The 24,219-nt window shown below is 41.6% G+C and overlaps 1 protein-coding gene across 7 annotated transcripts; it reads right to left on the reverse strand.

Annotated features, from left to right (window-relative positions):
• Positions 1 to 1,590: 1,590 nt before the first annotated feature.
• SEC22C (SEC22 homolog C, vesicle trafficking protein) lies at positions 1,591 to 24,219 on the reverse strand. 7 transcript variants are annotated; one of them, XM_041408814.1, is made up of 10 exons: positions 24,178 to 24,211; positions 21,855 to 22,004; positions 19,990 to 20,041; positions 18,608 to 18,817; positions 15,780 to 15,943; positions 14,212 to 14,394; positions 7,202 to 7,320; positions 6,552 to 6,617; positions 4,138 to 5,193; positions 1,591 to 4,017 (listed from the first exon to the last, which is right to left on the reverse strand). In XM_041408814.1, the coding sequence occupies exons 4-9, from the start codon at positions 18,787 to 18,789 to the stop codon at positions 4,993 to 4,995; spliced, it is 915 nt and encodes a 304-aa protein (XP_041264748.1). In that variant the 5' UTR covers positions 18,790 to 18,817; positions 19,990 to 20,041; positions 21,855 to 22,004; positions 24,178 to 24,211; the 3' UTR covers positions 1,591 to 4,017; positions 4,138 to 4,992. The 7 variants fall into 7 exon arrangements, with proteins under 7 accessions (XP_041264748.1, XP_041264745.1, XP_041264746.1 ...); XM_041408811.1 differs by having other exon boundaries at positions 19,853 to 20,041; XM_041408812.1 differs by having other exon boundaries at positions 21,459 to 22,004.

Raw genomic sequence — 24,219 nt, forward strand, 5'->3', positions numbered from 1 at the left:
ATCATCTCATTCCAACCCTTCCATGGGCAGGGACACCTCCCACTGCCCCAGGCTGCTGCAAGCCCTGGCCTGAGCTTAGGACAGTGGCCCAGGGCTCTTAAATCCATGACCACTTGAGAGGGACACTTCACCTGTCCCCACCTCCTGCCTGCCCCTGCTTTTGTGGCCATGGTTTCCTTCCCCCCCTCACAAACAAGTTTTTCCATGCAACTGGGTCACCTTTGAAAGTCAGCAGAAGTGCAGTTACTTTGTTTAAAATAAAAACATGTATTTCTATCACCTCAGGAGTTGTTTCTGTTTCGGCACAGGGACCCTCTGATCCTCCCACCTCCTTTTATCAGCATCTTCAAAAGAGAAAGGGAGTTATAATTGCTTTCTCCCCTCACCACAGAAGAAAGGGAGAGGCTGCTGTTCCCCTCCACTGGCATCCTGAGAAGAAACACGCTTTGAGCAATCATTTATTTACAGAACAAAAATAACATCTGGATTTCAAAGGGCAGAGCAGTTCAGAAGAATGATGCTCTCTCCTCCTGATTCCCACCCCCTGCTCTGCCTCTCTCCTCACTCCAGGGGCTTCTCCCTCTCTCTGAGCTTCGTTTTGCTTTTGCCACAGAATCCCAGAGTGGTTTGGCTTGGAAAGGACCTGAAAACTCATCCAGTGCCACCCCAGCCATGGACAGGGACACCTCCCACTGTCCCAGGCTGCTCCAAACCTGGCCTTGGACACTTCCAGGGATCCAGGGGCAGCCACAGCTGCTCTGGGCACCCTGTGTCAGGGTCTCCCCCACCCTCAAAGTGAGGAAATTTCCTAATATTTAATCTAACCCTGCCCTCTGTCAGTTTGAAGCCATTAGATATCCCGTGGAGAAGCAGGGAGCAGAAAAATGGGAAGAAACCAGTAGCTCCACAAACCTGATTTCTTCCAGCTCTTTGATATTTGCTTTATTTTCTGGTTCCTGATTCAGCAGAATCCTCTGAGTCCTGCCCCACAAAGCATCTCCCCCACACATGAACCCATCCCATTCCAGTGATGGAAAAGGTGAATTTTCTGTCACATTAACCCCTTCGTTGCTTAAAAGCTGATGAATTGGTGTCTTCAGAGCCATAAGCAAAGGTGGCTGAAATTCCCCCAAAAAAGTCCACAAGCTCTTAGCAGGGACAGACTAATTAACAAGCCTGTTTTCATTAAGGCTAAAAATGCACCTGCAAACTGCCACATCCCCACTATCCCTGCCAGGCAGCTGGAAAGGCACCTTTGGGATGTGTCACATCTCATTTCACCACTTCAACACACAAGTTTTGCAGGAAAAGCCTCTGAGAGTCTCTGAAAATAAAAAGCAAGCTTGTTAAAGCCACAAGGAGATTCTATCCCAGCCTCCTGCAACAGAGGATTCTGCAAATTGGGATTCTATCCCAATCCCCTGCTTGGATAATTGAATTTCTATATCTATTTATAAATAGGTTTATACAGCTCAGCTGATGAATTGGCCACAGGGATCACTGAAGGTGCCTGCAAAAATTGAATGACTGATTAACCTTTTATCTCATATAATCAATAAATTCCAAACACTGCATGAAGACAACCATTACAAAAAAAGCCATTTATTAGATATATGTACATATATACATATACATGCAAAATGATTTTATACACATTTACACAGGTTTAATTATTAATACAGTGCAAAAATGTCTAAAAAGGTACCAGCCCACCTTCTACAAACTCAACAGGTCTTTGGGAGAAAAGGGGAAAAAAAAAAGAAACCAGAGAATTACCAGCTTCATAAAGTGACTAAGCACTGAGTAAGCAAATCTGGAAATTACTGAAGTTTATTCTTTGCCAATTTGCTTGTGCTGAGCTGCTGGGTGAGGAGAAGAGTTTCCAAAAGACTTCTCTTGCAAAGTGACAGAATGAAGAAGATGCAATTCAAACCACATCAACCAGTTTAAAGCTGCAAAAAGGGATGGATTTCTCTTTGGGGATTTGATTCAATACAGGAAAAATCCCACATTATGAGTCAGATTTTGTGTTCTCAAACTGCAAGTCATTCTTTTTTATCAAATCTTAAAGCACTGAGATCAATGTAAACTATTCTATTCCTCTTGCTGTTTTGCCAAGAGAAAATGTTTAACTGTATAAATACTGTGTGGACATGGGATAAATACCAAATTAAAAAGAAAAATAGGTCAAATTCTGAAATTCTGTGTGCTCTGCCTCATCCTGGAACCCAAACCCAAACCTATGAAGTGCACACAGACTAATGCATGTAGATTCCTTAATATGGTTTACACATATTACAGGAAAATAAAAGGTTGCAAAGGGATTAAGACCAACACCAAAACAGAGCTTTGTCACTGGGTAGAAAACACCTCAAGATTCAGCCACATTCCCCAAAAATCCACAAAGCAAAAAATATAGACGTTTAGGCAAAGGCAGAACTGAACCAACTGATTTGGTTTGATTTTACTGAAATATTTTTAGGAAAACCAATTCAAAAAAAGCTGAAATTAACCTTTCTCCACTCTGTTAATTGCACAATTATCCAGCCAGCCTGTTCTAGCACCCCTTTGCAGAGCTGTGGCTGCCATCCCCTGGCTCAGGGATGGATCTGTTTCAGGACAGAGCAGTTGGATGCTGGGGAAGCAGCAGGAATGTTACAATTTTTCCAATCAGCCCAGAGGAATGCCCTCTGGAAATGCTCCCTGTGGGCTGGCTTTAGCCAAGCCCAGGAGAAACTGGAAAAGCTCTTCTGGACTCTTTAGCCACAGTGAGGATAAAAAGGCAGGAGCAGGGAGTTGGCTCCTGTCCTAAAGTCCTTTCCATGAAGATTTGTCTGTCTGTAGTATAAAATGTTTCATCCTTTCCCCACAGGAATCCAATTTATGCAATTTTTTACCCAATTTATGCTCCTGGAAAACACCAGATCCATTACCCTTAAAGTGTTAAGTTTCTAGTGTCAGATTTCTGGGGTGTTCTTTTTTCAGATTTTTTTTTTTTAAACTTGTAATCCAAACTTGTGGCTGCAAGTTCCCTGCAGTCTCCAGAAGTAATTTACCAGGGAAAACTGGTAACTGTATGAAAATTAAGAGCAGCACAAAACCCCTCATATCTGTGGGGTCATCTTGGTGTCTCAGGGACAGTGTTTGAATTGTGGCTTCATTTCTCCACTTGCAGACTGACAGAAAACTGGGATAATGGCAGAAAAACAACTTTAATCCCTTCCCTTATAACAGAAAACCTCTCCCTTATCGCACACAGCTCGAGCTGTGTCCTTAAATGCCTGGCTGAAATATTCCTCCATCATTCCTACCAGACTATTCCTCACACTTTGGAGGTTTTTATCACATTGCTGTTCCAGTAAGCGCAGTGAAAAAGAAATTCCTACATTTTCCTCCTGGGAAAAGCTCTGGCACTAAGTTTCCTGATGTCCTAGAAACTGTCCAGGTTGTAATGGGCTGCCCATGGATGCTGTTGCTGCAGTCAGCTGCATCCAGAAGTGCTTCCAAGGTCCAGCACCACAAATTTCTGGTCTGATCCTCGTGTTTACATCCTGAGATTCCAGGAAAACTCACTGAGATAAAAGAAAGGAATTTTCTCAAGTGTTCCTGCAAAAAAAAGATGACTCTGCTGCATGTTAATCTCTTTGCAACCAGAGGTAGAGACTGTGTGAGAGAAAAAAGAAATCTTTGGTGAAAGACATGGGGATGACCATGAAATAAAAAAAAAAGGAAATTTTAGGACCATAATTCCACAATAACATACCTACAGTTTGAATCTCTACAACCCCTCAAGGACAGCTGCATCAAACTGCTATGCATTTTTTTAACAGCCAGCCTAAATTATTCCTCTATGCCCTAAAATGCCCCTGTGCACCTGGATCCATGACAGAGCAGAACAGCCAGTGCAGCAGAGGTTGGGAATTCCAGTCCCCTATTCCAAAGTGCACACCCAGAAACTCATCTGAGTGTAAGAATTCACCACCATTACCCACAGGTGTTTCACAGAACAAAGAGAACCTGCTCTTGCTTTCCATTCCTGGAAATTGCTTTCTACTCACTAGCTACTCATTTTATTAAAAAAAGGTGAAGGAGTCAGTGGCCTGTCATAAATAGGCTGTTTCACAGAACAAAGAGAACCTGCTCTTGCTTTCCATTCCTGGAAATTGCTTTCTACTCACTAGCTACTCATTTTATTAAAAAAAGGTGAAGGGGTCAGTGGCCTGGAAGATTTATTATCCATACAGGCCAAGCAAACATGGAATTGCCCTTATCCTAAAAGTGACCTTAGCCAAGGAAACAAAGGCCACAAGAGCTGACAGATCACTTACACTCATTTGGATTATTTTCTGCTGCCCCAAGCATATTTGCAATTAACCCATAAGCACACACTAAACTGCAATGTGCTGTAGAGCCAAGGAGATATTTATAGACTTTATGGTTTATAAAAGAGCCACAGCCTTTCCCTGTCCTTCCAAACTTAGAAAAGTGATCCTGAAGCTCACCCTCAGCATTTTTCCCACTGATACTGCACTCACCTAATTACAGCAAACAACCCCTTTACTCACATTTACCAAGAAAATCTAGAGACAAAAATGTTACCCATCACTTTACCTTTGTTCTACTACACAATTTGAGTATTTGCAGCAGCAGGGCAAGACTGACCTGCCAAGCTCTCACAGAGCCAGTGAGACAAATGGCAAAATGCTGTCTGGATGGTGGCAGCCAAGGAGGAAAAGCCTGCTGAAGGTAAGAACTTCCATCTGTGGTGACACCTGACAAGCTCCACCATAAACCACGTGAAATACAGCTGCACTCCTTGCTGGACATAATTACAGGATCCTACTTATCCCAAGTTGCTTGGAACTGTTCTCCTTGCAATAACCATTGCCATGGATGGTTAAAAAAAACACTCTGAGCTATTTTTGGCCAGGTGAATACAAAAAAAGAGTTGTAAAAACAGAGTAGCAAACCCCAAGTTTGTTTTTTTTTTCTTCATACACCACAGTCAGGTTGCTTCTCCAGGAGCTGCCTTGTCAGGATCTGGTAAGAAGAAAGAGAAGCCACTCCTATGTGGAAGGAGATTTGCCAGAGGTTCCTCAATCCATACAAGTAGATGTTGCATGAACAGACACAGAAAAGGAGCACAAATGTCTTCACCTTCCTGGCTGAGCTGTAGAAGAGGTACAGGTAACACTGCAAAAGGAGCAGAGAGGGAGAGTTAGCACTGAACTCTGCACAAAACCAGCTGGGAATTGCTGCCTGGGACCCATCCTCTGAGCATGTGAAGGGCAAAACCCTCACAGGAGAACATGAAAAGCTCCCAGTGCTGACAGAGGAGAGACTTCTTCCCCTCAGGCAGTGACTGATCAGCCTTTGTCAGCTCAGGTCACAATTTCCAACTGGGCTGATGCCACAGGCAGAGGTCAGCACGTGGAAAGCACTGCAGGTTGTGCAGAGCTTTTGGGGAGAAGCTGCTATAAATCAAAAGAAGAAGAGAAAACTCTCCTTTATTCAGCTTCCCTGGCTTCAGGTACTCACAGGAAAAGAGACAGCACAGAGTATTTCTTTGTGAAAAACAGCTTGCATCAAGCACTTAAATCTAAACTAATTTATTACATCTAAATTAATCTATTAGATCTAAATCCACCTATTAGATCGAAATAAATCTATTAGATCAAAATAAATCTATTAGATCTAAATCCATCTATTAGATCGAAATAAATCTAATAGATCAAAATAAATCTATTCACCCCAAAACTCTGCCATGAGCAAAGGTGTAAGAAAGCTGAAAGACACTAAATTGTATCATTATACAACAAATAATCCCATAAATACATCAAAGACTGCAGATAGTGGTCCCCAAACCATGATGCAAAAGCAACAAGGGCAATGAATGCACTGTAGGCATCAGTTATTTCTAGAAACAAAACTGCAGCACCTTTCTGCAATGCCAGGCTGAAAGCTGAAGATTTTCCAGCATATATTGCCCTCAAGTTAAAGGTTCACCTTTAACTCAATTTTGTTAGGAATTCAAGGAGCCTTTCAAGTAAAAAACAATTTGGAACATGTGGTATTTTCCTCATTCAAACTCTTCTGTGTAAGGTCAGAGAAAATAACCCCACGATGGAAAAAAAATCTAAGGAACCATCAGGATTCAATGTGATTTTTCATGTAAATTACACCATTTTCAATAATGTTGCTGTCCAATATTTGCTCAGGTGGTTGTGCTGCAAAAGCCCATCACTAAGTCTGACAATGACAGGAAGATGTGTCCATCCTTTTGGGAAGAAACCATCTCTGGGATGGCATTTATCCATCACACCCAGCCCCCTCTGACTTGTCAGAACGTGGAAGCATTGAAAAAGCCTGCAAATGCAATTTCCCAAGGGTCAAAACGTGCCTTGAACTGCTTTTGTGCCACTTCACTGGAATAAATCAGTGGAATCACCTAGCTAGGATATTAAAAACCTCTGCTTAGATGAAAATGGCTCTGCTTTGTGAATTATAACAACAAAATAATCAGCAAAGAATTTTATTTGCAGTTAACATACCTGAAAAACACAGGCTAGAAAAGGTAGAAAAAAAGCTATCACATTTCCAATTCCTTCATGGTCCTCCTGTTGGGATTAAAAGAAGTGACAACTACGTCAGGCACAGCTTTTAGCAAGTGCTGCTTGATATTTGAGAACATTATAAATATAGTCAAGAACCTCTTATCCCAGTTTATGTTGATTGACTGTAACAGTGTCAAACACCAAGATCAATATCATTGGATAAGACACCAAGAACTGAGGCTTATGTGACAGCTCCTGCTAAATAAAACTGTGTCAGGATACAATCAGGACACTTTTTTCCCCCTTTTTTAAAGTTGTTTACAGTCTCATGTTTATTTTTAAAAAAAAATTACAGAAAAGGATCTAAAATAAAATGCAAGAATGGAGAAAAAAAATCCAGGCAGCGTGGTAAGAATAAAATATTTCTCAAAATTTAAACTCCTCTAGAACAGGATAAAATGCACAATATTGTGATGTACAGGAAAATACACAAAGGTGTAGCAGGTGAGCAACCAACTGTACATTCCCTGGAGAAACAAAATACTTTCTTGTGCTCAGCTAAGGGGCAGAACAGCCACCCTTGAACTGGGTACCCAAAAACTCTCTGCCTTTCACTCATTCTCAGGTCTGGGAGCACTCAGGGTTACCTGAAAGGAATATTCTGCCAGGTGAACTCCTCGGATGAGGTTCAGAGCTCCACACATGATGTTCAGAACAAGTGACAGAATCCCCAGGGGGGTCACAGGCTGCATTCTGTAAGTAGGGACTTGAAATGAAATGAAAACCAGACATCAGTGAAAGTTTGCTCTATTACTTTCAATCTTTTACTAGAAAACACCACAATTACCTTGTGTGGGTTTTAAACACTTTCAAAACCTTTCATGTTTGCTCCAGGGAAGACTGATTATGACTAGAAACACCCCCCCCTTTTTTTTTTTTTTATTGTATTGCAGTATTCAGTTCTTCACACATCCAAAAATCATCAAGAGCTCTGGAGTATTTTTAAACAGGTCAGCAACAGATTTTTCTTGACCTATTTGGCATCAATGTCTTCTACTATGGTGCACATAGATAATTCTTTGTTTATTCCAGCAGATGAGGATGCTCAACACTGCTCAGGTCAGCAGAAAAACCAAAAACTTTCACCACCCAAAGGTCTGGGGAAGGGCTCAGATTTCACCCACCCACCACAGCAAGGCAGAAATTCATCTCCTCCTTAACCAGTAATTAAACATTTCTTCCCACTTGAGGGCTCAGGCTGCCCCATTTCACAGGTAGTGAATTATCTGCCTCCTTCCTTTCTCACTTTCTCTGCTACTACTTAACACCCACACTGCTGAACAGCAGTTCTGCATGATAACCTCATTGATACATCCCTAATTAAGGTCAAAGTAATTATCATAAATGTGTGTTTAGCTTTGGAATCTGCTGTCTTTAATTCAGGCTCGGCCAAGAGCACACCTCCAGTTTTCCAGCACTTGTCCAACAACAGATTCCACACCTTGATCCTCACCTACAGTTCATCCCTGCCCTTGGATCACCACAAGAAGGACACTCAGTTTCATAAAAAATGATAATTTCCAGCTCAGATATCAAATCCAGATCTTCTCCTGCACCCAAGACACAGGAGAGAATGAATGAGCCCTCAAGGAAACCATCTTCTCCCTGTGTCCAGGTGTATCCAGATCCTAGTTATCTGATTATTTATCTCTTTATTTATTACAGATAAACTGCACCTCTGGCTTTCTTTAGAGCGACAGATTAATCACCACAAGAGCCACCACAGGGAAAAAGGAAAGAAGTTTCAGAGAGGAAAACACTCCTGCCTTCTCCTTCAAGCCACATTTTGATAGATGGATGTAAAAAACTCTGGTGCCAAATTAATAAAGGGATGTAAAGCACCTTTCATCCGTGTCTCTGTAATTAATTTGTCTGGCATGCACTCACACACCCACAATTTCAGCTCCAAAGGAACTGGATCAACTCAATTTGATGTGTGTCACTTCAGGGAGCATTACTGGGTATTACAGACAGAATGGTGTAACTCTGTCACTCAAAGGCAATTTGGCTTTTCTTTTGCTACACAGTGACATTTACAAAGAACTTGTAGCAGCATCCTTATGCATTCCCTGACCCCAGAATTCAGTTTCCTTCTATCTTTTCCTGTTATTCCTACTTCCTACTTTTGATTAACTAATGTTGCAGCTATATATATATATATATATATGTGTGTAACTCTCCCACAGATTATTTCCTAATAAAGACTGTTTTTCTTCCTCTATTTCTAAGGTTTACTTCAGAGGCATAAATGTCTCTCAACCAAATTATAATTATCAAATACAAATGTCATTCATTGAGCAGAATCCTGCAAACTACACATGCCAAGAGTCCCCTGTCCCTAGGTAAGAACAATGTAGGTCTCAATATATTGCTTCTGTAGCATGAAATATTATGTAAAAGTTACATTTTTTTTTTTTTAGTCCAGGAGGATAAAAAAAATTGCTGTCACAGATTCAGGGGAGATTAAAACATCCAGTTGCTCAGGGTTCAGATTCTGTGAAAACTGGTCTTGAAATGGTTTGCTGCAGAGATTTATTTGTGCTGTTAAATTGTGAAGTTTAACTCACAAACTGAAATTGCACAGAGAAGTGAGATGGGTCCTACTAAGGAAAAATTATTTCACTTTCTTGGGTGAAGTCTGTCATATTTTTATAATGAGAATTTCATACTGGAATGGCCTCTTATATTAAATAAGGGAAAAGAAGAGTACAAACACTCAGTCCAAGACAGCACCACTCTGCACAAGCACAAATAAACACCAATTAGGGTTCACATTGATTTGACTCTTCAAGCACAGAAGTTGTGCACTTCAGAGCACAAGATCCAAACAGAAACATTCTGGGAGCTGTGGGTGATGCACCAGCAGGTTTGAACATGTGCAGAATAACTGCAAACATCCTCACACAGTGAAGAAATTGAAACCTCTGCCTGTGAAAGATTTTCTGGCAGAGGCCTGTGGCTATTTCACTGGAAGGAGACACCAGAGTGTGCAGCAGCTTGGATCTGCCTCCTGCAGGCACAGCACAAGGCTGGACACTGAGTCACTCACTCAGAGCTCTGCAGAAAGAGCACCACGAGTGAGACATTAAATCACACTCCAACAGCTTAAACTGAAATACAAGCACACAAAAGGCAGGGAGTGAGACAGCTTCAAAAGCAGCCCCTTGGAAAGGCCTCTGAAGGACTCCCTGTGTGCCTGTGGAAGATGAAGAACACTCACCAAGGGGAGCTGCAGGATTCTCCAGCTGGCTGACAAGAGCAGTGGCACAGGTTGTTCTGCTGCTTGCCAGAGGCAGCTGTGATGTGCAAACCCCCCCTGGCCACAGAGAGCCCCCCTGTGCCCTGCACACAGCCCCGTGTCCTCTGGCTGTGCCCACACTGACACCAGTGAGCTCCGAGCAGCAGCCAGGGCTGTGGGGTGCTGAGCAAGGGCACAAGGGAAGGGATTTTGGGCTGGGTTTAGTTAACAAAAGGAAAGAACAAACAGCAGAAAGAATGGAAGTAAGAAGGGAAAAAACTCTTGTTCTCCTGAATGCTAACAAGGACAAAGCTGCCCTGACTTTTCTAGCCCCTTTCACAGCAAACTGAAGAGGAAGAGGATGAGCTCACCCAGCTCCAAAGAGGCCAGCAGCAGCTCCAGCCATGTGAGGAAGGGATGTTTGGATCAGCCCTGGATCAATCAATCTGCACCAGGGAGTGCAGTCACAATTCAATCCTGCTCTCCTGCAGCCACAGCATTTCAAACAGCCTCTTGCAGAGCAGAGCCATGGTATAAATAACATTAATATGGAACAAACACTATGCACACAGCTAAACTTAGAGCAGCAAAGTGGGATTCAGCTGGGAGGGGATGATGAGAGGAGAGAGACACAAGCCAGGAAAGCTGACTCCAGTGGAGGCAAACAGATGATCATAAACATGATCCTTAAAATAAAGGCAGAACAATCTGTGAGAGTATTTGGGTTAGACCAGAGAGTACAGCCAGAAATAAAAAGCCAGATGGAAAGTAAAGGAAAGCAATTAGGAATAAGAGGGAAGTGCAAATGTATTTCTGATCTGTGGACACAGACTAGATCACAAATATTTACTGGCACTGAAGCTGTTCAAAATTTAAAGAAAAAGTGCAAAGAATTTCTAAGCCCTGTCATAACATGAAAAGATTTAACCTTCAAGCACAGCTCTGAGAAGCACTCACAAATCTGACTGGCAAATGAAGTGGTTTCCATTCTATTTTTAATTCCTCCTGGCCAGTGCCCTTCCATACTCTAATTTAAAATACCTATGTCAACTTAGATTCCAGCTCATCTATCATAAACAATAAGACTGAGCAACTGGAACTTAATTTTATTAGTGTTTCATAAGCCAAGAACAACAACAAAAAAAGGAAATATAAGTTCATGGCACTGCAGCTGCATTTAAACCACCGTGCTAATAGGATTAAAATAGGGAATGGTTTAGTGGTGGACTTGGCAGGGTTTGGTTTCTGGTAGGACTCAATGATCTGAAAGGTTTTCTCCAACCTAAATAACTCTAGGATTTCATTTGTGGAGGAGGTAGGCAGGACCTTGACTGTGCAACTGAAACACAAGTAAAAGATACCAGTTTTGTAATAAAGAATCAAAGGTTGGTACCTCAAAAGCAGGTAAAACATCAGGTTTTATTATTAAAAAGGCCCTTGTCAAGCCTCTGTGTTATTTATACAGATCCACAAAGCCTCTTTCAGAATTTTAGTCAAATGTATTAACTTTTTTTAAAATAAGGTAAAAGGAAAAAGCAAAGAGGGGAGAACAACTCAAGCCAGACAATGTGGGAACAAGAGGTGACCCTCAGCTCATATTTTTCTCATCTTCTTTTCCCTCAAGGCTGAAGAAACTCATTCAGACTGAATTATAGATCTTTCATTATGAATTTGCAACAAGCAATGAATGAATCAGTGGAGCTTCTTTAGAAATTTGAACAAGCAAGGGTTTGCGAGAATTGCACATGGAAAATATCAAGCCCAGCCTCTATTTTCCATACAGAGAGGAAGCTGTAAGGCTGGAAGAAGACTCCACAGCAGTCTCCAAAGCTCTGCTGCATACCTGCTGCAATGTAAAGCCCATATGTTGTTTACTATGATGGAAAAAGCCTTTTTTGGTTTCACATACACAGTGTAAATAAACATTTCTTGGTACACAAGGAATCCCCACATGTTTTTCTACCATGTGCTGTGGGCCACAATTCATGATCAAAAAATTAAGTACAGCAGATTTGTCCATCAATTTAAATCTGACTGCCAAAACAAAACTGACTTTTGAGGTAGAAAAAAGAAAACAGCAGCCTGAGTATTGGCCCCTGAAGATGCTGCTGCAAAAACTTGAAAAATGCTAAGAGAATTGAAAGTGCTAAGTAAGCAAACCAATGCTGTGTTCTAGGCACTGAGTGAGCTGCTAACAAATGCCAAAAACACCAAGCATGTAACACTATAAAACCAAACAACAGACTTTTCACTGCTTGCCCAGGGACATAAGTGCTAAGATTTGGAAAAGATGTGCTGCTTCTGCCTTTCTTCACACTCAACATCTATCCACACCCAGAAGCTGAAGGAGCAAGTAAAGGAATTAAAATTGAGAAGAACTCAGATTACACCAATGAACTTTTCAGACAACGGGGTTGACAAGATGGTTTTCATCTTTTGCCAAACAGATTTTGTAGGTTTGAATCATTGTTTTTATCATTTTACTTAAGTTTCCCTGTTTAGTTAAGTACCTACAAAAATCCATTGAGAAAGTCTTCATAGTAAGAAAGAACAGGGGAGTTGTGGGAATGTAATAAACCAGGCTTTGTCCTGGAAAGATCCACCACAGAGTTTTCCCCACCTAGACTGAAAGAGAGGACTTTTCCCCATGGTGCTCTGCAGCACTATTGCCAATCTACATTAGAAATATCTCTTGGTTTGAAAAGCCAGGTGTCTGCTAGGAAGGCAGAAGCCTCCCCTGAAATGGAAAATGTAAATCCCCCTCCCTCTGAATTATTATAATTTTATTTAAATTCCCCCACTGGCCAGTTGACCCTGCCCACCCAATTGTTCATCCCTCATCCTCCCTAGTTTGCTGCCCTTTGCACCATCCCTGTACCCTCAAATCACTGACCCCACACTTAAGCCTGTGCAGACCACATGGTTTTTGTCTTTGTCCCTGATCCCTTTGGCATGGTGAATGCAATAAACCTTTGCTGGAATCCATCACACAAAGATCCTTCCTGTCCTTCCTCCCCTGAGCTATCTGTGGTGTGTGTGTGTGCATGGACTTGAAATGGCTCCCATGGCCTTACTCTGAGCAGCTTCTGAAGGAGATGCTTTGAGGGATGTTGCAGCATTTCTACTGTTATAGATACAAATTATATTATTGGCTTTTTGCAAATATTAAAACAGATTTTATGTGTGTCATGTTAAAGCCACTTTGTTATAAAGATACAGTTTTTATTTCTGCTGTTAATTAAGCTCAGTGTGCTTATGTTAAATTAAGCTGATGTCAGTGTGCTTGTGTTAAAATGCCTGCTGGGATGGGATCACACCCAATGGACACAGGATGAGCACACCTGTGCAGATGTGCCAGCCAGATGTGCCCTCTGAAGGCAGAGTGGACCAAGGCCCAAACACTGGAGGTGATAAAAACAGACTAAAGCCACAACCAAGGAATGTGCATGCTCTAAAAAGACAGATCCAAGGAGGAGCCGTGCTAAACAATTCTTGCAACATGTGAAGTAGTTTGGGGAAAAGTTTACTATGCACAAGGGTCTATGTATATAGACCTCTATTACATCTATAGGCTGATGTAATTAAAAGGTATTTAAGGGGTATCCCTGAAGATAACAGGGTGCTCTTGGCTCAGTGCCAAGATGCAGCCAATCATAATAACCCTTTCTCTATTGTCCTTGCCTCCTATTGTCCTTTATTAAACTTTTTACATTTTCACAGAAGAGTGCCCTAGGTTGCAAGGCAGTATGTATTCTATTGCCATCTGTCAGAAGTGGGGCTTCTGTTCATTGGGCAGTTTTCTTTATCTCTTCCAAAAACCAATCCTCTCTCCAAGAGATCTCTGCTGTCCATGGCCACTGAGTGTCCCTGCAGGGCTGATCAAATTCCAGCATCCCATGGGGAGATGCTCCACTCAGGGGAGGAGCCAAGCATTCCTACCTGGATAGAATCTCAGCTTTTGGGACACCAGAACAGCCTTTCCACTGGATTCCCAGAGGAACAGCTGCCTTTTCCACTGGATCTTCAGAGGAAGACTCCACCCTTCTACAGGATCCCTGCTCCAACAGAACCACCCCTGACACTCCAGGAGGGCTGCAGCCACAATTCCAACTGGACTATGACCAACAGAGTGTCAGGTTGTATTCTGACTCTGTCAGTGGTTTTTCTTTTGTTTTATTGCATGTATTTTTTTTTTTTCATTTTCCTAATAAATTGCAATTGTATTTCTGACCTGGAGTCTCTCCCTGGTTTTGCTTTCAAACCAGAACAAAGAGTGAACGTGTTTTTCTACCATCCTGCCGCCTGGCACCAACGTGAGGGTGAGGAAATCTCCTGTCACCTGGTGTAGAAGTAACTTACCAACCTCCACACGGCCTCCTGCGTGCCCTCCGTTGCTCAGCCCGTTCAGCAGCTCCGTGGCCTCCAGCTGCAGCTGCACTGGGGGCTGCAGCTTCAGCTCCTCCTCCACCCTCTCCCAGCTGCCCTTGGCCCTGGAGCCACGGGTGCTGTTGAAATGGTGTTTCACCTTCTGAATGGTGTTATCTGAAAGAACAGGAAAAGCTGCTCAAGTCATCTCTGAAGGACTGCTTAATTAATCCTTAGTGCTGTTAAAACCTTAATTGTGGTGATATTTTATCATATCATGGCGTACTCTTTGGTTGTTTTAATTGCTTTGTTTCATTTCTTACTGGGTTCAGGCATAAAATTCCACTGCTGCTTAGGGACAAAAATATTTCTTTTAGGTATTTCATAGCATAGAAAGGTTTGGGATGGAGGGGACCTTAAGGATCATCCAATCCCACCCTCTGCCATGGCAGGGAAACCTTCCACTGTCCCAGGTTGCTCCAAGCCCTGTCCAACCTGGCCTTGGATGTTTCCAGGGATCCAGGGGCAGCCACAGCTTCTCTGAGAAGCTGTGCCTCCCCAACCTCACTGGAAAGAATTGCTTTAAATATCCAATCTAAAAAATAATAAAAGTGATCTGTAACTACCAAACAAATTATTAAAATCTTGAGCATCAAGCACATCTTAGATCCAAACATAGGAGAGGAGATGATTAAATTAATAAATAAATAACCACACAGCAATATTAGGCACTCAGTAACTTAATAAAGTATAAGAGTAAAAATTCTTTTAGAAATGTATTTTTTCTTTGAAAAATAAGCTTTATGCAATTAAAAGAGGCTAGAAATTCCCCCAACTCCCACTCAAGTTAAAAAAAAAAAAACAAGTAATGTGGATCTCAGCATGAAATTACTTCCTGGCTGTAATGTGCCCTGCAGGGGAATCCACCCAAAATCCAAGATGGCTCTAAAAGAAGCTTTCCTGATGGATTTCTCAAGTTTTTAAGCCTGAGTTTAGCACTGTTACTGAAATCTGGACTGAAGAGTGCAAACACACTGCAGGATATTATCCTTTCCCAGAAAGCTTTTTCACTGCAAGGGAATTGTGTCTTTCAAAGGTGTGAAGTTCAATAGAGCAGCTGCTACTTGGCAAGAAAACCAATTATTTCAGGCTAAAAAAGAACCACTGGGCATGGTTCTGAAGTATTCTGATGCCAAGTCATGCCAGAAATAAAGCTGCCCATAATAATCTATTCTGTCTCCATTTTTCCTGTACTCACCTCTCCTCACTTGTCAGATTTTTTTAATTAAGTTAGAAAGTGTCTGAGATATCAATTTCTCTTTTCTTCTCTGCTTGTTCATCAATCACCACAGCATTTTGTTCATAATAGATGAACTCTCAGGAACTCCAAACCAAATACTTCAAATAGTTTAGGGCATTAAGATCTCCTCCTCCTCCTCCACACACAGGCAAAGGCACACCCAGAGTCACTTTCATCATCAGCCTTTAGCCAGGAGATGTTGTTTAACACCATCAGTTTGGCAGAGAGAGGATTTTTACTATTAGAGAACAAAGTTACAAACCAAATTCAATAAAAGCATATGGTCTGGAAGCTGAATTGATGCTCCTTGTGTTGTAGGAAGCAGCAAATTCCCAGCGAAGCTCTTCCAGGAAGCAGAAGGCCATGATGGTTGAGTAGCTGCTGGAGCAGATTGCCATGCAGGCAATATCCCCAGAAGAAAGGAAACTGAAAGAGAAATTTTAAAAAACATCATATCAACATAAAAAGGTGAAAGTCCTGCTGAATGTGAGGATGAAGCTGTGCTGTCTGTCAGAACAAAATGTACAGACTGAGCTGTGAGAGCAGACTGGAAAAAAAAAAAAAAGGATTTTTGTTGTTGTCAAAGTCTTGCAATCCCTGTAGATCTATTTTTTTTTACACAATTATTCATTCTTAACTCATCCAGGATGCCTGAGCACAGTGAAGAGCACAACACAGACTTTATTAAATTGGTACATCAGTACAAATCGGGGACATTCTTTTCCCAGGCTGGCTTCAAATCACCTTAATAAAAACCAAGGTGATCAGAAAACCAATTTTGAAAGAAAATGCAGAAAAAAAAATAAAAGCAAGGAAGTTTGTTATCAGGAAGCAGATGGCAACATCATATTAACAGCAAGAAATACTTGCTAATTTGTACAACCCAAGATTTTCAAACACCTCCTGCTTCATCACAATAAAAATTTACTCTAGAAGGGGCTCCTCTAAGACTGAATCCATATTTATGTAAAACTTTCCACCTGCAGATGGTCCAATCCTTCCAGGAGATTTCTCAGGGACATCTTCCCTGGCAGCCCAGCCATTTGTCAGCAGGAAATCAGTTTCACACCCAAGTTTTGAAACTGAACAATTTGTCTCCTTCCTCCTGTTCCTATATTTTACCCCAACTTCATTTCCCACCCACGGTTTCTATTTCACCTCATTTTTTATTTATTTGCTGTACTGTGGACTTGGGATTTACAGTTTTGCTTGGCTCTGCCAGCCCAGTTCCACCGGGGAGCTTCCCCAAATTCCTGCTGCTCCCAGCTCCCAGCTGGGATCAACACCATGCCTGCCTAAAAGCACCTTTTCCAAGTTGTCCATAATTTATGGCCTTTTTGCCACGGATCCAATTGCACTGCTCTCACTGCAGAGCCAGGCTGAGCTGCTGCACAGACCACAGCAGATTAAAAGCAGCAGGACTTGTTGGCATCAAAGGGCACAAAGTTGGCTTTGAGTGAAAAGGAACTGAGATGAAAATCTCTGCTTTTCCATCTGTTTCAGTGGAAATTCATGTGTTTTTTAACTCCCCCCAAAAAGGGATGCTTAGTTTTAGCTTAGGGTCACTTAAAGTTTTCTTCCATTTGCACATCAGAAATGCAATCAGAAGCTAAAACTCACTTCTTAAATGAGTTTAAACAATTTTTTTCATTTCTTTCTCTGTAATTCCTTTAATAAATTTCTTCTCCTAAAGTAAATAATTCCAAGGCACTTGGATGCCTTCTTAAAGGGATTTGTAAAGATCCATGATTCTCCAACTGCTAAAGTAACAAGCACTGCCCATTTTTGCCACAAGAAATGAAAATTAACATGAGCAAAATATATACAAATAAGAAATATCAATATACAACTAAATGTGTATAAATATTGTGTATATATGTATAAATATAGAACTAAATGTGCAAAAGTATTATGTATGTATATAATATATATAACTAAATACATATATATACTGTGTATGTATATAAAATATATAACTAAATATGTATAAATATTGTGTAGGTATCTATAAATACATAACTAAATACGTATAAATATTGTGTATGCATATAAAATATATAATTAAATATGTATAAATATTGTATATGTGTATAAAATATATAACTAAACACGTATAACTATTGTGTATCTATATAAAATATATAACTAAAATATTAATAATAACTATTGTGTATGTATATAAAAGATATAATTAAATACATATAAATATTGTGTATGCATATAAAATACATAATTAAATATGTATAAATATTGTATATGTGTATAAAATATATAACTAACTACATATAACTATTGTGTATCTATATAAAATATATAACTAAAATATTAATAATAACTATTGTGTATGTATATAAAAGATATAATTAAATACATATAAATATTGTGTATGCATATAAAATATATAATTAAATATGTATAAATATTGTATATGTGTATAAAATATATAACTAACTACATATAACTATTGTGTATGTATATAAAAGATACAACTAAACTATTAATAATAACTATTGTGTATGTATATAAAAGATATAATTAAATACATATAATTATTGTGTATGCATATAAAATATATAACTATATGTGTATAAATATTGTGTATGCATATAAACTATATAACTAAATGTATGTAAATATTGTGTAGGTATCTAAACATATAACTAAATATGAATAAATATTGTGTTTGTGTATGTGTATGTAAATATGTTGAAATGTATGTGAATTTATATGTATAAATGTAAGTGCAAAATGAAATCTATGTAAATATAATACAGTACAAAACAAATAACAGTTATGTAAGTATATTTATATAAATTAACACGCAAAATACAATATATTAACATATAAATATATATATAAATATACAAATATATAACTAAGCACATGCTCACTACATTGAGTAGCAAGTGAGGAATAAGACTTCAAAATTATTGCAGTTCACACCCTACACAAGCAGTGTGGGATTTCAGGCTGGAATCAGGCACTGCAGACCACACCCACAGTATGATTTCAATGTAATACTAACCCCCAAGAGCAATATTTCATAAATTAAAGCCAAAAAGCTCCCAGCAAAGCAGAGCAGGGACTCACTGGATGCTCAGGTTACGTCCTTTGGCCGTGCCCCGACTGGGGTACCGCGCCAGGATCGAGGACAGAGCCTTCAGCCTCTTCCTGCAGTCCAGAAAGTCCTGGTTGAGATGGAAATCTGTGGAGGCTGAGAGGGGAAGCCCATCCCTCACCCTCACCACACAGGCAAAGAAGATCATGGACATTCTCCACGGGAGTATTCATGAGGACAATCTGGAAATGAAAGGTTTAAGTCAGCTCGTTCTGAAATTCCAGGCAGGATGAGAGCGAATTCACCACTGGAACTGAACAGCACTGGGGAAACCCAGGGCACTTTTGGGAATATTTCTGTGTCTGCTCTGGGGTGCCCTGACCCCCAGGACAGCACTGACTCTGACCCTCATTCATGGAGAAAGTTTCCTGGACTTCAAGATAGACCAGAACCCACAAAAGTGTGAAATAGATTATGGAGAGCAGTGTAGGTGTGTCACTTGGTGAGATATTTAGGTTTTGGGATTTTTAGTATGTTGTGGATGGAAGCAAGATGGAGGGCACAGGGTGCTGTCCTGGGTTTGTTCTTCATGTTTCTTCTTCTTCTTCTTCGTGGGTTTGGGTGGCATTTTGTAATTGGGCAGAAAAGTCCACACTGGGGGCTCTTTGGGATCAGTTATTGGGTTAAAAGGGAAAATAATCTAGGTGTCAGTTCTTAATTGGATAGTTTAGTCTCAAAGACCTTGGAACCAGAGATTGTGGCCATTTTGTGCCTTCTGATGAAAAGCTGAACTCACAGTAGTGAGACTGTTTTACTGATAAGGAATAATAAACACCTGAGTCTGAACATGAAATACTGCCTCAAGTGCCTTCAGTGCAGACCCAGAGAAACCAACAACTGGAACCACCACACAGCACCTCTGGTGACACCTCTGCCACTGCAAGGCAACCAAACTGTTCTCAAAACTCATGGCTGTGCCCATTTCTTGCCTCTCAGATTAAAAGGTGAGGCAGGGGATTTGATAGGGCAATTATCTACCTGAAAAATATTCTTGTTTTCCCTCCTGCTTTGCCCAAAGCACCAGAAAGGCTGAGTAAAGCTCTCACAGGTGTTTGTGGAAGCTGCTGTGCTGAGCCCACATCCCACTCATGTGCTTCATCTCCACTGGAGCTCCAAAAAGCTGCCTGAGTGTAGCACTTCTCTATTTTCTAGTGTAACACAAAAGTCCGAAAATAAATTTTAGGTTAGAGCCCATCAGATTCTTTTTACAGACTCACCTAGGGCTAAATATAGAATAAAAGTTGCCCTCTCTTGACTTCTTCCTCTTTTAGAGGTCACAAACTCCTGTGAAAAGTTATTCTTGGGCTTCACCTGGCATATTCAGACCATGCAGAGATGTGTCCTTCAGACATACCATGAGGATCCAGGGCACGGTGTCAGAGGATTAACAGCACTTCATATCATCTCTGAAAGAGAATCAGAATGAACTAATTAAAAATGAGTTTAAAAACCTAATTAATTACCTGTATTTACATGCATTTTTACCATCTCCTGTGAAGTGGGAAAACATATCCTAGGAAGTGTTTTGCCTGAAGGAAAATAAACAGCTCATTTTCTTACCCAATACATTCATTTCTAGACTCATTCCAAGATGCTGTGGAATGATATGCAAAATATTTATGATGCCCCAATCATAAGTTTTTTAAGTTATATCAGTAAAAGAGCAGCTCTAAATCAGCAGGTTTTAAGGAATTATCACAAACAACTCAAGGAATTAAACAAAGGGAAAAAAAGGACAACCAAAGGCATTTACTTGGCTTCAGCCAAACTACACAAATAAAGCCTTGGGGAAATAAAAAGAAGGGAAAAAACACTTTGTGAACTCAGACTTTGGAAAGAGACAACTTCTTTGACCAGCCCTGTACCACACAATTCATTAGGATGCCAAAGTGTCTTTGAAATGTGGCTCATCAGGACGAGCTTTTCTCGTCTGAGAAGTCCAGAGAGCAAAACCTCCTCTAATTCAGAAACTCTCCTGATGTCTGATAAGGGCTGAGTTCTTGCCACAGGCAGCACTGAGAGGATCTCATTTCTACCCCACAGGAACCATTCCTACAGAAATTGGGGGAACCATCCCTCTGTCCAAGGTGCCAGCACGTTAAAGCAACTGCAATTATCAGAGCATAATTATCAGAGGAATTAGCAGAAAGCACAATGGCACAAAACTTGTTTCCTTAGAAAAGCAGTTGAAAACTACAGAAGATCAGACATCTCTTGAGAAGTGTTATCTTGAACTTTTCAAATGGAGATTAAAGAATTAGATGTGATTTTTTTCCACAATCCCTCTCAAAGCTCTCTTCCAGCTGTCATTTAAGTTGTGAAAGCAAACTAAGCTCACAAACTCACACATCAAAAAGAATTTCAACAATAATCACGGTTATTATAAATCAGTTTGAAACATCCCATCAATCTTCAATGTGCTCATAAGTTTTGCTAAAACAGTGCAGATAACTTTTATATGAAAGTGAAATAAACCCAAAAAATATGAACTTTAACAGAAATATTAACTTTAACACAGCCAACTTCTAAGCACAGTTGCTGAGAATTGCAGTTTTACATTTTGGTAATGCTGATGAAGTTTAGCTCCAAAATAACTCCAAAACAGCCAGAAGATGATCAGGACAATGAAAAAGCATCAAACTGAGAAATCAAAGACACTTCCTAAAACCTACCCAGCCCATGAAATTATTCAGCACCCTATGCCACTAACAGCAAGAGTTTAAATTTAAATATCTGTATTTTTTATTAATCACCAAGGATAACATCACCTCCAGTTAACCAACTACACATAGAGAGTTTTCCAACTTTCCAAGATGTACAAACCTTCCTGCTGCAGGGCCTAATGCTTCAGCTGCCATCAGCTGGTCTGGGAAAGAAAGATCCAGGAAAACTTCCAAATGAAATGCCAGACTTCACTGGAGAAAGGAATCCACTCTCCTTCCTCAGAAAAAGAGGTGTTGGGTTTTCCTTTTCCTTTGGCACAGCCCTCGCTGCTCTCCCATCAGATGATGGTCAGAGCTGTGTGGTTTTGGCAAGTGACAGCCACCAATGGCACAGCCCTTGGAATTTTAACTGCTTGCAAGCCAGTGCTGCCACGTCACCTGTGCCCAAGCACAAAGTGGCACAGCTGATCAAGGTGTGCACGTAGGGAGGTGGCTCGGTGCTGTCACTGTGTCACCCTGGCTGCCCTTTCCTCCTGCAGTCTCTCTGTTTGCTCACCATCAGCAGCCCAAAGATCCTCCACCGCCAGGACGTGGCAGCTCTTTGACCTTGGCTCTGAACTCGGGCAATGAACTCAAGGCTTTGCATTCAGATCTTGCAGAGTTCACAAGTGATAACATCATGGCAGCATCTGGCACAAAGCAGAACCTTGGGAAGTATTTCAAGCAATTATTTCAGAAGAAATAATTTAGGACTGAAGGAAACAAAGTTGATTTTTTTTTTCATTTGTTGAAGCACCTGTACACCCAACAACGCTTCAGAGTAAAACTGCCCAGTGCAAGACTCACATTAACAGCCCCAATCTCAGAATAAACAATTCCTCAGTGTGTCAAAGTGACCTGGAGCACAATTTCCCCTTCCCTCACTTCCCAGGGAGCAGCCAACTCTCCCCTGGCTGAGCAGGGATTATCAAGGCAGTCTCAATCAGACCTCCTGCACTTTACTGTGTGTTACACAAGCTCCTCTGGGTAAGAAGATTACACCCAACCCACCAGGCCACGCTTCCCCAAATGCTCAACAAACTCCTGCTTGATTGCCCGGACTTAGAAAACAATCTGCTCAAAAGGCTGTGAAAGCAAATGCAAACCAGTGCAGAGTTCATGAGGGAGATTATATCATAAACGTGGTTCTTTCAGAAATTATCTCACCATCAAAAGCAGGTTTCATTCCAAGAATGGCACACTACTCCCAAAATATGGGACCAGGATTTCTCTCAATAATTCGCTCTCTCCCTGTTCACACACATTTCCCTCCTCTCTAGAGGTGTCCAGCTTCAACCCCATCTGCTTTGTCCAGTTCTGACCTTCCTGCTGAAGGAAGAGCCAAAAAATTTACTGGATATTCCCACGGCCCTGATGCAAAATGTGAAACTCTTTGGACATATGACAGCTTGATATATGACCAAAACTATTGCACTAAAGCATCCTTCCTCAGGCAGGTATCTCCAGAGGGAGCCCTGGACAGCTACAGGTGGGATGAACATGAAAGAGATTCTGGTTGATTCATCAAACACAAAACCTGAGCTGCAGCTCCAGTGCTGCTTTGGGTCTCACCCAACAAGGATGTGGCTCACGAGGGAGATTTATCACCTCCCTGAGGGATCACAAAGTGGAGTTTATCTTCTTCTCAGATATATTAAAAAAAAAACCCAGACCACTGTTAAATTTATCATTTTCTAAGAGTGCACCAGTAACCACCTGATCCTTCCCAGCTGACCTTCCTCCAAGCTCCCAGCAGTGCTGAGCAGATACACACAACCAGACCCCCTCTCCAGACTGAGCAGTGAATAAAAGCAATTTGAAAACACGCCGCTATCTCAAAATTTAACACAGGATTTGTGCATATCCAGAGCTTTTAGGCTCCTATAAATCCTACAGGCTTACTCTTATCCCCAAAGGGAAGCATGTGGAAAAAACCCTTACCATCACAAATCTGTCTGCACACACTCCTGTGGATTACCAGAAATGAAGCACACACAAACCTCCAACCCCAGCATCCTGTTCCCACATCAATCCCACTATTCCAACAGACAATCCTCCAAACCACACTGCAACAACTCTGTGATGCTCTGCCCCTCCTTCATCTCTCAGAAACACCAAATTCACCTGGTCTCAAATATTCACCCACCTCATCCACCTCAATCCTGATGCCTCCCCAAGCCCAGCAGCTCATCCCTGTCCCTTCAGGATCCCACCTAAGGACCCATCCTACATACATCCTGTTCCACTCACATTACACAGAACTACACCCTACTCACACCTCTCCTCCCCCACATTAAGCATCCTAAAATCCCCAAAAGAAGCCTCTTCCCACACTCTTCAACAAACCCGGGTACCTCGAAAGCAAACACACCCATGCCCTCAGTCGGGGCTCTACTTTGTGTTGACAAGGCCTTCCACACATCCCTCCAGACACCCCAAAACCTTACCCCCATCCCGCAGCTCCCACGTTATCCCTGCCCACCCCGAGCCATCCCCAACCAACCCACGCCTCCTCCTCCTCCTCCACCCCTCAGGCACCCCAAAGAACCCCCAAATCCTATATCCTATATCTCAACATGCACACCCCCCTGCTCCCCCCCCCCACCACATCCCCAAACTCCCCTCATCGCCTTCCCAACGCCCCAGACACCCCCACACCCCAATTTCACCCCGGTCCCCTCCCAGTTCGCTCCCCCCACACATCCCGGACCGCCCCGCCCCGCGGACAGGAGCACGGGAAGAGGATGAGGAGCAGGGTCGGTGTCCCCCTGCCCAGCCAGGACTCTCCGGAGCAGGGTCGGTGTCCCCCTGCCCAGCCGGGACCCTCCGCCGGCGCTCACCTCCCTTCCCCCGGCGGCCCTGCGGCCTCGGCCCCCGCTCCG

Source organism: Onychostruthus taczanowskii, unplaced genomic scaffold, assembly GCF_017590055.1.
Source record: "Onychostruthus taczanowskii isolate IOZ18803 unplaced genomic scaffold, ASM1759005v1 scaffold3, whole genome shotgun sequence".
Classification (NCBI taxonomy): Eukaryota; Metazoa; Chordata; class Aves; order Passeriformes; family Passeridae; genus Onychostruthus; species Onychostruthus taczanowskii.